This window comes from Thermothielavioides terrestris, chromosome 6 (genome assembly GCF_000226115.1).
Source record: "Thermothielavioides terrestris NRRL 8126 chromosome 6, complete sequence".
NCBI lineage: Eukaryota > Fungi > Ascomycota > Sordariomycetes > Sordariales > Chaetomiaceae > Thermothielavioides > Thermothielavioides terrestris.
The window spans coordinates 2940883-2953517 of NC_016462.1; the positions used below are offsets into that span (position 1 = coordinate 2940883).

Genomic DNA, 12635 nt, shown 5'->3' on the forward strand with positions numbered 1-12635 from the left:
TTGACCAGCGCCTTGCTCAGGATTTCGTCCTGGCTGGCCTCGTCGACAAAGTCGTGGTACTCGAGACCGGCGAGAGCAGCGGATTGGATCTCGCCGTGGCGCACGGTGAATTGTGCACGGAACTGGAGCATGTCTCGTCAGGCTGGGGGCTCGAGGGCGGGTGGAAAGGGAGATGCACGATGTAAACTCACACCGTACGGCAAAAAGTCCGCCATCGGCGGACGCTCCCGCGGATCCTCCTCGGTCGGGTGCGTCGAGAAGGTAAACTGCGGCGTCTGGCCGAAGATCCAGTCGGGCGACCTAAGCTCCCTGACGCCCCGGACGACCTCCTCAGCCGCCAACGCCTCGGCCTCGCCGATGACCACCACCCCGCCCTCCCCAGCGCTCTCCCCGTACATCCGCCGAAACTCGCGCATCACCGCGTCCGCGAACACCTCCCCGCCGACGCCGACGTTCCGGATCGGACTGCGCACGCTCTCCACCCCGCGCGCCTTGATGAACCCCTCGGCGGGCGACCGCAGCAGGCCCGACACGCGGCCCAGGTTCGCCGACTGCAGCAGACACGTCCCGTGGTGCAGCGAGCGCGTCCGCGTCAGCTTGTACGCCGACCCGGACACCTTGAACGTCCCACTCCCAGTCCCGGCCCGCCCGTCCTCTCTGGCCCGGCCTTCCTCCTCGTGGCCGTCGTCGTTGACGTCCATGACGATGTCGTGGCGCTCGTTGACGCGCACGCCGGCGACGCCGAGCGCGCGCAGCGCGCGCGCCACCATCTCGCCGTGCCGGTCGCGGTCGAAGGCCGCCGGCGGGCAGATCACGGCCCAGTTGGCGTTGCCGACGTCGTGGAAGACGGTGCCGCCGCCGGAGCGGCGGCGCACGAGCGCGATCGGCGTGCGGCGGGCCTCCTGCTCGCTGTCAGGTGACGGCGGGTCGTCTGCTGATCCTTTTGGTGGTGGTGATGGTGGTGGTGGCAGCCCCTGTCGCAGCTGGTGCAGGTTGACCTCCAGCCAGGGGTTCTGGTTGCGGCCGATGACGACGCTGGGCCGGTTGGTGTAGAGGAAGAGGACGGTGGAGTCCGGGTGGGAGCGCTGCAGGAGGTGGTGCTCGATGGAGAGGTTCAGGTAGGGGTCCGTGGAGGTGGAGCGGTAGATCTGCACCGGCCGGGAGAGGTACTGCGTGTAGGCCCGGGTTTGGGCTGGTGGTGCATGTGTGAAGGGGTTACGCCGCGGGAGCGCGCGGCGGACGCGCAATGCGAAAGCCATCTCAGATGAATCTGACGGGTATCCGACTGCGTTTCCAGGGAAAAAAATGAAGAAAAAAATGAGATTAAGGTATTCAGGGTTAGGTGTATGTTCGCTTCAGCTTCTCCTCCGCCCCCGTCCCCATACCGCCGTTTCCCACAGGGCTAGCGAGCGCTGGGCAGCTTCGGGGTGAGCTCCGAATAAGTAACCAGTCAACTATCGTGACCGTGCAAGGCTGAGCTGACCAGTTCCGAAAGCTTGCAGCTGTCGATGCTGGCAGCCCGGAATTGGCAGTCTGCACTGTGCAGCGAATGCGACCCTGATGTGCCCCACTTCCCATGCTGCCAAGATTTACGCTAAAATGGTCCGCTGCGGGCCCGTTCCCTGCCGGGGCCGATGGCGGCGCTTGGAGGGGTCCGGGTATGAACTTTTCCAATGTCGTACGTTTTCGGACCGGAGGCATCGTGCCGACTCTTGCTCCTCAGATACTCGGTGACTCAACAAGCGTTTTCTTGAGGAGTGGTCCAGTCGTTCTGCGCCGGATTTGCATTGTCGGCTTTGTGACCAAACAAAACTCCCAATCACCTCTCTGTGCGGCTGTTGCTGTTCCTTCTTCTTTTTTCTTGTCTTTTCTTTACCGGCGTCGTCACACCAACTGCCCCGCCATGTCCACCTTTGGCGAATACTTTCGAGTCACTACGTACGCTCCGCGCTTCCCCGGGCCGCGCAACTCCGGCTAATCCTGACAATCTCAGCTATGGCGAGTCGCATTGCCGCTCCGTCGGCTGCATCGTCGACGGGTGCCCGCCGGGCATGGAGCTCACCGAGGACGACATCCAGCCGCAGATGAACCGCCGCCGCCCGGGCCAGAGTGCCATCACGACCCCGCGCAACGAGAAGGACCGCGTGCTGATCCAAAGCGGCACCGAGTTCGGCATCACCCTCGGCACGCCAATTGGCATGATGGTGCTGAACGAGGACCAGCGGCCGAAGGGTAGGCCGCCCCGGCACCCGCGCTGGCCGAGCCACAGCTAACGGGGGCCAGACTACGGCAACAAGACGATGGACATCTACCCGAGACCCAGCCACGCCGATTGGACCTACCTCGAGAAATACGGCGTCAAGGCGAGCAGCGGCGGCGGGAGGAGTAGCGCGCGCGAGACCATCGGCCGCGTTGCCGCCGGCGCTATCGCCGAGAAGTACCTGAGGCTGGCCTACGGCATCGAGATCGTCGCCTTCACCAGCTCCGTCGGCAGCGTCCACCTGTTCCCGCCCACGCCGGAACACCCCAGCCCGAGCACGAACCCGGCATTTCTGGCGCTGCTGCAGACGATCGACCGCAAGATGGTCGACAGCTACCTCCCCGTGCGGTGTCCCGACGAGGCCGTCTCCAGGGCGATGGAGGACTGCATTGCCGGCTTCAAGAAGCGCGACGACAGCATCGGCGGCACCATCACCTGCGTCATCCGCAACGCCCCGAGCGGTCTAGGCGAGCCCTGCTTCGACAAGCTCGAGGCCAAGCTGGCGCATGCCATGCTCAGCATCCCGGCCACCAAGGGCTTCGAGATCGGCTCCGGCTTCGGCGGCTGCGAGATTCCCGGGTCGACGCACAACGACCCTTTCGTGCCGGCCGCGGCCGTGGAGCTCCCTTCGAGCGTGGCCCAGAGCGGCGCCGTTAGGTCAGGCGTCCCGCGGCCGAAGCTGACGACCAAGACGAACTACTCGGGCGGCATTCAGGGCGGCATCTCCAACGGCGCGCCCATCTACTTCAGGGTCGCCTTCAAGCCGCCCGCCACCATCGGCCAGGAGCAGCTGACGGCCACGTACGACGGGTCGTCCGAGGGCATCCTGGCGGCCAAGGGGCGGCACGACCCGTGCGTGGTGCCGCGGGCCGTGCCCATCGTCGAGGCCATGGCCGCGCTGGTGCTGATGGATGCGGTCCTGGCGCAGCAGGCGCGCCACACCGCCAAGAGCCTGCTGCCGCCGTTGCAGCAGACGGTAAACTCGGGCAAGCCGGCGGGCAACGGCGTGACCGAGGCGGAGGCTGGGAAAGGCCAATAGATAGAGGAAAAGTCAAATCTGATTTGGATACCCGGGGATAGTCGGCTGACATGTCGCAGTCCAGTCTGAAGATATGCTACCAACTACCCCGTAACCATCCTACTTTCGGACCCAGTGGCATTCTCCCCAGCCCCTGAAATGACCACGATAGCCCAACCACATGTCATGCCGCATGTTAAAGGTCCCATGAAAATGCCTGCACAATCGCAAGCATAGCAACCGCCCCGGGGACGTCCTTCATCAACTTCCCCAAGTCCAGCCCTGATTAACCCGCCGCTCTGCCTGCTCCTTAACCCCTCTCCACACCAGCCCAAGGATCGTGATGCGCCGGCTCAACCCTCGGCCCGCTGCCTCCTCCTCCAATAGCCCCGTACCCATCGCCTCGCCCCCGCTGCGCAACCTCCTGCTCGCCTTCGTCATCTGTCCCTCCACCCCGACCCGCCTCCCCCTCCTCCTCATCCACCCTCACCCGCGCAGCCGCATCATCATCAGCAGCAGGAGCAGTCAACAACGGCCTCCTACTCCCCCGCGGGCCCGTCTCATCCCCATCCTCCCCATCCCCATCCCTGTGGCCCCAACCCCAATCCCAACCCCTCCCCCACCCCCTCGACATCCACACCCCGCCCCTAGCCGCCATCATCACCGCCAGCACCTGCACGGCCGCAACAGCAGCAACAACCCCGACCTCCCCGCCCAGCGCGCGCCTCAAGACCGCCTCCCACGCCGGCAGGCACGCCGCGTGCCGACCGAACTGCGTCTCGCACGCGTCGGCCCCCGCGCCCCCGGCCCGCGGGAACGGCCAGGCCATGTCGCGCGGCGAGCGCAGGCCGCAGCAGGCGAGCGCGTCCTGGACGGCGCGGACGGCGCGGGCATCGTGCGCGCGGAAGAGCGCGCGCCAGCGCGTCGCGAGGGGGCAGTCCAGGTCTGAGAGCAGCGGGTAAGTGAGGGAGGTGAGGAGGATGGTGGTGAGGATTAGTTGGAGCAGGTGCAGCACTAGAGGCGGGGTGAAGGGCGCTGGGAGGAGGGTGGTGGTGCTGCTGGTGGTGGTTGCGGTTGTGGTGGAGGGGGGAAGCTTGCGGGTGCGGGTGCGGGCGGGTTGGCGGTGGAGGAGGAGAGGCGCGGTGAGGGTCGTGAGCGGGGAGAGGAGCGGGAGGAGGATGGCGAGGATTGTGAGGGCTGGCGAGACGGGGAGGGAGAGCGTTGCTATGGTGACGTGCTCGTAGCTGGCGCCGGGTTAGTAATGTACGTTGGGGAAGGGCCGACGTTGGTGAACGGCTTACATGGCGATGCCGACGAGGGCGAGGATGAGCTGCAGCGGGTTAGCAGGGTTATGATTGGCGGATGTGAAGTTGGGGTCGCACGAGAGCGTAAAAGATCAGGAGCACTGCCATCGTTGGGTATATTGCTCGGCTCGAGTTCTCAGGATGTGCTGCGAGAAGCTGTGTTTGTCCTTCATGGACACAAGAGATCGGTCAAGGGCAAGAATGAGGGGAAGATCGATGCCAAGAGGATACTGGAGGGTGTCAAGGTTAATAGGGGTCCAACTCTGAGAGCCTGATGCTTTGAAGCAACTTGAGGTGGCGCCTCATTCGCGGAGCCTGCGGGTGGCTGCGTCACCATGAGCTTGCGACCCCGCTGAGGCCTACTGCCTCCGGCACTTTGTACTGGTACTTCGCACGCATCGTCCGATGAATTCCATCCACGCAAACCGGCAATTGGATTAGCAAACCGTATCTGCACATCGGGAACCAGGTGAGCAACCACCCAAGGCTCCCGCAGACAGTCTCGTTGCTACCAACCCTGCGACTTCGCGCCAACTGATTCCCCTATATTCGGACGTGACCATGGTGTCCTATCGAAGTGTTGAAAAGCCTTGTGATCAATGATCACAGGAGTTTCCCTATATACTATATGCACTATATGTACAGCTGAGACTCAGAGCAAGTTACTTGCCGAACTTTTTCTCTTCCCAATGGAAACACTTGCCTCTCGATCCCCATGAACTAGCCTCCCACACCCCTCATCACTCTACCACGCACAGCTCAGCACTTCACAGGCAGCGCCTTGTCCGAGGTGGGCGTCTTGGCCAGCGCGATCTCGGCGTTGCGGCGGCGCACGAGGCCGGGAAGCACCTTGCCGTCGCCGTGCACCCACTTGGGCAGCTCCTGGGACAGGACCGTGTTGACGTTCTCGCCGGCGTTGAGCCGCTTGACCAGCGTCGACGACTCGGCCGCGCCGCAGCCCATGTTGAAGGCCCAGCTGACCAGCGCGCCATACTGGTTCAGGTTGACGACCGCCTTGCTGGTCAGCATGGCCGTGATGCACTTTTCGTATTTCTGTTTTGTTTCCCGTTGGGTAAGCTATCTAGGTATTGCCGCATGGCGAGATTATCTCGGGAAGCGGAAGCCGACCGGGAAGACGCACCTTCATGTCGTCGGCCAGCAGCTTCTTGCCGTCGGCCTGGGACAGCGGGATGTGGTACGGGACGTCGGAGCACTTGGAGTTGGAGCAGAGATGGCCGTAGCCGACGGTCGGGTGGCCCGTGGCGTCGGTGTCTTGATTGAGCATGGCGGGTTAGCATGGGGACATAGCGGGACGGCAAGAACGTTGATGAGTTTGATGTGCACGTACAGACATGGTCGACGAAGCCCTCATATTCGGCAATTAGGTTGACGGTCGCCTGGTTCGACTTGGGCGCGGCGCAGGTAGTCGTGTCGCTGCACTTCTTGGTCACATAGCTGTTGCTGCCCGTCTTGACGTAGTAGTCGGACACGTAGCAGCCGTCCGACGTCTTGTCCCAGATGCTGTTGCCGTTCACGGTGGTGCCCGAGGTCTGGCAGCTGAGGGTCACGTCGTGGCCCTTGGCGTACGTCTTCTTGACCGCGTAGTTGGTCCCCGGGCCGGAGCGGCAGTTGACGGTATCGCCGGTGATGGCGTAGGCGTTGGCGGAAGCCACGGCAGAGGCAAGGGCGGCGAGGGCGGCGAACTTCATGGTGAGAGCTCTGAAGGAGGTGGTTCGTTGATTCAGAGAAGGGACAATCAAGGGGCGGCCGGACAGGTTGAGTTTGAGAGAGCCGCTGGAGGATCTGGAGGAGTTGATAAGTGGTGATGATTGTGAGATGCTGCTGCTGGTTCTGAGAGAGGCATGATCATCGGGCGGCAAGCCCTTCCTTATATAAGTCTACAATCCTCGCTGATCCCAACTTGGTTCGTAATTCGCACTAGTCGACCTGGAGAAGCTCGACTCTGAGCACCCACCGCATCCATCTCCATCAGTCGACAACCATCGATTTCGGCTCTGTAAGACGGAGTGATGGTGTGCCGGCGCGCGGATGGCCGTTCATCTCGCGCTATGGCCCCCCTGGTGGTTTGTTTACAAGGCCTCCGGCGGGGCCGAGGATATCCCCGGCTTTGTAGTGTAGATCTCGCACGGCGGCTGATCAAATGTTTCTGCGCTGAGCGCTGACTTCCAGGTTGCAGGGCTATGGGCTAGCCGGACCCAGCCTCGGTGACGGGGCGGTGCGAGACAAGGCTGACCCGCGGAAGATCTGGTCAGTTTGCGGAGGAGTGTCCTGCTAAGCTTCGAGTCCCGCTAGCTAAGAGTTCGACACTGCACTCAGGTAGTTAGTCTGGGTTGTATGCCTCGGCAACTGAAGCTATGCACGAACCAGAATCGGGCTCGTCATGACAGAAATAGGCATCGTACTAACGTTATGCCGAGACGGTCACTAGTTGGACGGCGCAGCCGAACTGGCAGACTGAGGGCCCCACTGTCAACGGCCTCCCAAGCTTAACCCACTACACTACACTAGTGTATCCGTGGCATTCTTCGCACACTTCGCAGTATGTTACGTCCAATTATCCCTGCTTCGCTACGTTGATGAATAGGTACCCGTACTCACACATATGGTCGTGCTTCAGCTTTAGTGCGCATACATGGCATTGCCGTTGGGGTGCGGGACTGGGTAGACTGAACAACCAGAAGTCTAACGTTATCTGTGGTGAATCAACCCCGGCATGAACATATGGCCTGAGGTTTGCCTACCCCAGTGAAATCTTAGCGAAGCTTGACAGCAGGTGCGGCGCAGTCCGGGCAGCCGATGTAACGTGGCACATTCAAATTTAGAATTTTAGATGCGAAGCTCCAGAAATGCGCCGGAATGCGGAGACCATCCAACCATCGTCCACACTTTTTACCGACCAATGACGGTCCCAATCGACATGTTGTCGTTTGCAAGCACTAGGTTAAAGTGGGTCCAAGTGCCTGCAACACACCCCAATTTGAACAACAGTAGCCAACAGTAGGCAACCATCGCCATCGATCTTAAAGCTATAGATACTGCAAAAAACGGCCTAAATAGCTATTTTCTAGTGTTTTTATATACTTGTTGATAGCTCTACGGTTTATTCTAGCTTAGTTAGCTAGCGATCAATCGAATACTAGGTACAATGCCGAATACTTACCTTTGAACCCCTACTTCCTAGCTACCGACTTATTTTTAGGCGTTTAGTATACTTTAATGGCTTACCGCCATCTTCTAGCCTTCTTAAAGCTATAGATAATACCTTATTCGAAGGCACTATATAGAATTCTATAGTGTTACGCCCTCTATACCTCCTAGCGTTGCCTAGCCTACCTAGCCTGCCTAGCGACCTCCTAACTCTATCCTTAGGCGCCTAGGCGATCTACCGTATATAATCCTTCGAACTTGCCCTCTTCGTACCCTAGTACAGTTCTCGATAGCGCCTTCGAAGTATAGTTGTACGCCTATATAATAGAGCAAAGCGCCTAAACCATCTCGCTACAGTGCTCGCCTAGCTCCTAAACCTCCTAGACCTCCTAAGCCCCTTAAGCTTACCGCTAGCGTCGCTAGTTGGATCAAGATCGTCTTACACTATACTACTAAAGCCCTAGCCAATATAACGCCTACTAGTAATAAGCGGATCAAGGTCGTTTTGCACTATACTGTTAAAGCTACTATATCCGAAGCTATTGCTGCCCCTACTATTAAAGCCCTAGCCGATATAACGCCTATTGGTAATAAGAGGATTAAAGTTGTTTTATACTATACTACTAAAGCTGCTACTACTATAGAACTAATCTAGCGTTGCTAGGCTTATAATATATTAAAGCTATAGAATAGAAGTATATTCGCTATTCGCTTACGTTCTTAATTAAAGCCTACCTCTTATTCAAAGTCCTAGGTACATTTGAAATTGCGTTCTATATCCTAGGGGCGTTTAGATCGCTAGTTATAACATCCTTGATTACTGCCCTTTAAACTAATCGAAATACTTAATTTAGAAGAAGGTTTTGATATAGAGGAGGCTTTATAAGGCTACTTATAAGAGGAGGATATTAATATCTATATATATAACAAGCTTCTATCCTTACTACTATAGCCGTTATAACGGTTTAACGCGTTACGCCTATTGTACTAGCTTTCTTAATCGCTAAATACCTTGCTACTATTAGTATTATTATAGGCCTAAACCTAAGACCGCTCCTAATCGCCTATACTAGATACCTCGCCGCTATTAGTATAATTGTAGGCTTGAACCTAAGACTGCTCCTAATCGCCTATACTAGATATCTCGCTACTAGCTTATATACCGTGTTCCCTTTGTCGTTAAGCCAACAATATATTGGTGGAATAGCCTGCTCTACTAAATACGATTATTGTCAACATTACCTATACCACTATATTCTTCTTAAATATATTCTACTAGAGCCTTTGAACACTACTATCGCTTCTATAGGAGTAGACCTATCGCTATAAAGTTCTAGTAGAACGTATTAAACAGGGCAATAAGGTTAACGATTTAGCTATTGGCAATAGTTTAAATGTGAAGATCGAGGATATTATATCCGGCCTATATAACAAAGTAGTTAACAACGTTCAACGAAGTAGTATTACATTAGACCTTAAGTATATAGCTGCTTCTATAAGCGTAGTTGCCTATATAAGCGCGAGAGCTAACTTAATGGTCTAGTCGAATTCGAAGAGGGTACGTTCTTTATAGATACGCCTAATATATATTAGCAATACCGACGAACTAATGAAGGCGCTATTGAGCTAACCTACAAAGGACTATTTTATTAGTATCAAATATAAATTTGAGCTAACTAATACGCTATAAGTAGTATCCCTAGTTACTTCTACGCCCTTACCTCCTACGCCTATGCCTTTTCGCCAACTATTCGATCGTACTACTATAGTACTAGCCAACACTAGTCGATCTACGTAGTCAACTAAACCGGCTATACCCACTGGCAAGGGCTAGAGATTAGCAGCTAAGCGTAAGACGCTTATAAATATAATATTGTAAGAGGTAGAAGATCGTAACGCTTAAGAGCTAAATAAGGTATATTTCTATCTTCTAGTAGATAAATAGCGCTATAACCTAGGTATAGCCTATTAGAACTACTATAAAGATATAGATATATAGTTCTAGTTCTGTTACTAGATAAATAGCGATAGTACCTACTATCCTATCACTGTTTAAGAGATAGTAGAGTAGGCTACCTAGATCGAACGTTAGAAGGCTACTGTTGATAGCGCCCTAGGTGCCCTAGTTAAGAAATAGATCGGTTCTATAAAGATTAAAGCTGATTAAGGCGTTTAAATAGGTCCTAATAGCAAGGTTATAACTAAGCGACTACTAGGCGGAGGGATCTAGTTTATCAACAATGTTAATAGCAACAACTTAAACAATCTAAATAAGATAATAGTACCGCCTTACCTACTACTATAGTTCTATAGTATACCGCTATACTATCCTAGGTATCAGCTATATCCCCTAGCTCCCCCAACTGTAGCAAAGAACGATATGCCTAAGCTAGCCTAGCTAACTAGATTCCTAGCCCCTTATTCGAATATAGGCGCCCTTTGCCTAGGAAAGCCTCTATCTATTGTTAGCAACGTAAACCTATAGGAGATTATTCTACTACTATGTTCTTCGTCGCTACTGCCTAAGCTAGAAGGAAAGGAACCCTCTAATATAGTTAATAACTTTATTAAGACCTTCGCTTACTAATATAACCTATTAGGTTAAAAGGATATAATAACGGCTCTCTACTAGGTTAGTAGGTCTCTATATATTAAGAGTAGGAGGGTTTATAATATTCGTTAGCTTCTAGATACGTAGTTCTCTAACAACAGCTTCCTACAATACCTTGTCGCTACGTTCTATAGCGCTACGAAAGGCTTTTTAAAAGAAGAAGTAGAACTAGCCAGCTTTGATAGGAACCTAGCTCGCTAGACCTAATAGGCTATATAGAGCACTAAACATGTTGTATAGTGTATTAAGCAAGTTGTATAGAGCGCGAGGTACGCTATACAACGCGCTAAATACGCTATATAGAGCGCTAAGCAAGATAGTACGTTCTTCCTACGTTGTTATAATTATATAGCTAACGTTTAATTGTATATTAGTTTCTTCAATTACCGACTTATCGATCGATTTACTATACAATTCCCTCCTTAATACCTCGATCTATTATATACCTAGGTTTAGGCTACTAGATCTAGAAGAGTTAGCGCTAGGATACTAGGATAACATTATATAAGAGGAGGAAGATAGCTCAATAACAGCTTTATATATAGATAATAATAATAGCGAACTGTAACTAGGAATCTATCTATAAGATATAGTGTTCAACCAACGGTTCTAGTACTCTAGAACTCTTGGAACTACTTCGAATATACTACTATGTAATCCACCGCCTTGTCCTCCTCCTAGAACGGTATTATCGCCTTCTTAAAGTGCCTATATACTACTAGTAGGTTGTTACCAACAGTAGTATAGGCACTATAAAGGAACCCCTTAAAATCTTCCTTTAAATAATCTTATAAAAGTATCTTCTAGTAGTTATAGTGGATATAAGCTTTTGTATTATAGAACGTTGCCTTAATCAGGTTCAAATCTAGTGAATATAGCGGCAAATACTATAGTAGAACACTAGCCTCCTAACAAAGTTGTTTAACAGCACAGCTCCAATACTACGATACATTATCTATAACGAGAATACTATAGCGGTCTAGGAATAGCCTTATCTTAGCTAGAACGTAGTCCTTAAGCTATACGAGGAAGCTTTTTTAATTACTATAACCCTACTAGACTAATAGATTAAGAACGCTATTAACTGTAATTGTAAGGAGGATATAGTAGTATTTACCTCTTTTAACAACGTTGTCGACAATAGGAGTAACGCCTAGTAGTACCTAGCTAGTATAACGAATACTATCTCTTCGATCTAAGCCCAATTCGTCGTAGAATATAAATATTTTAGTGGTAAATATCGCGACTTTTCTAATGTAATTAAGCTAAAGGATATAATTCTATTGTATACCTTTTTATAAGGCAACCTTTTTCTTCTAATTGGCTATACGAAAATAACGTAATATTGTCGATAGAGATACGAATATATAGTATTCTTCGAGAAGGAAGGCCTATATTTCGTTAAAATAGAGGTTGGACTTGCTTGTAAGGTGGTTAAAAAGCTCCTAGCAAATATAGTATATATATTAGCTAACTACTAGGAAGATCGTTAACAACGCGTTGGTATAGAACGAACCTCTATAACCTATAGCTATAGTATATAAGAGTTCTATAGCGTTTTAGGCTTCGAAAAAGGATCGCTAGTAAGGTCGAATATACGCCTATACCGATATACCTACATTAGGCTAATGTCCGCCTTACGTATAATGACCTATAGCGTTTCCCTAGCGTATATTATAATAGCGATTAGGCGCCTCTAGCGGTCATTGATATATCGAACTATAGTGCCTAGGCACCCTGTCTCTAAGCAAGGAACTAAGGCGCGTTGCGTATATAGCGAGGTGGTTACCAGGGCGGTTCGAAGGTAGGCACTTAGGCGGTTCGTAGGCGGGCTCCGGGGCGGTTTGTAGGCGGGCTCCGGGGCGGTTCGTAGGCGGGCTCTAGGGCGGTTCGTAGGTGGGCTCCAGGGTGGTTCGTAGGCGGGCTCCCGGGCAGTTTAAGGGCGGGCTCTGGGGCGGTTCGTAGGCGGGCTCCTGGGCAGTTCGAGGGCAGGCACTCGGGCAGTTCGAGGGCGGGTTCCTAGGCGGTTCGAAGGCGGGCTTCGATAGCTAGGTTCAGGGGCTCGATGGTTGTGCTGACTAAGCTGCAGATATCAACAAGTACGTAAAAACACTAGAAAATGGCTATTTGGGCCGTTTTTTGCAGTATCTACAGCTTCAAGATCGATGGCGATGGTTGCCCACTGTTGGCTACTGTTGTTCAAATTGGGGTGTGTTGCAGGCACTTGGACCCACTTTAACCTGGTGCTTGCAAACGACAATGATCTGCAGGGGA

At 53.0% G+C, this 12635-nt stretch overlaps 4 protein-coding genes across 4 annotated transcripts; 1 reads left to right on the forward strand and 3 right to left on the reverse strand.

Moving 5' to 3' along the window:
* Positions 1 to 36: 36 nt before the first annotated feature.
* THITE_2124648 (uncharacterized protein) lies at positions 37 to 1500 on the reverse strand. Its single transcript, XM_003658097.1, has one exon. It carries the CDS (start codon positions 1257 to 1259, stop codon positions 138 to 140), a length of 1122 nt encoding a protein of 373 aa, XP_003658145.1. The 5' UTR covers positions 1260 to 1500; the 3' UTR covers positions 37 to 137.
* Positions 1501 to 1638: 138 nt separating this feature from the next.
* Positions 1639 to 3419, forward strand: THITE_2124650 (uncharacterized protein). The gene is made up of 3 exons (XM_003658098.1): positions 1639 to 1938; positions 1994 to 2232; positions 2284 to 3419. The coding sequence occupies exons 1-3, from the start codon at positions 1904 to 1906 to the stop codon at positions 3297 to 3299; spliced, it is 1290 nt and encodes a 429-aa protein (XP_003658146.1). The 5' UTR covers positions 1639 to 1903; the 3' UTR covers positions 3300 to 3419.
* Positions 3420 to 3588: 169 nt separating this feature from the next.
* On the reverse strand, positions 3589 to 4690 carry THITE_2093305 (uncharacterized protein; the record flags this gene model as incomplete). The annotated part of the gene is made up of 3 exons (XM_003658099.1): positions 3589 to 4522; positions 4580 to 4608; positions 4661 to 4690. The coding sequence occupies 3 exons, from the start codon at positions 4688 to 4690 to the stop codon at positions 3589 to 3591; spliced, it is 993 nt and encodes a 330-aa protein (XP_003658147.1).
* Positions 4691 to 5263: 573 nt separating this feature from the next.
* THITE_2124654 (glycoside hydrolase family 24 protein) lies at positions 5264 to 6984 on the reverse strand. The gene is made up of 4 exons (XM_003658100.1): positions 6968 to 6984; positions 5931 to 6909; positions 5724 to 5854; positions 5264 to 5635 (listed from the first exon to the last, which is right to left on the reverse strand). Exons 2-4 carry the CDS (start codon positions 6289 to 6291, stop codon positions 5342 to 5344), a joined length of 786 nt encoding a protein of 261 aa, XP_003658148.1. The 5' UTR covers positions 6292 to 6909; positions 6968 to 6984; the 3' UTR covers positions 5264 to 5341.
* Positions 6985 to 12635: the final 5651 nt, after the last annotated feature.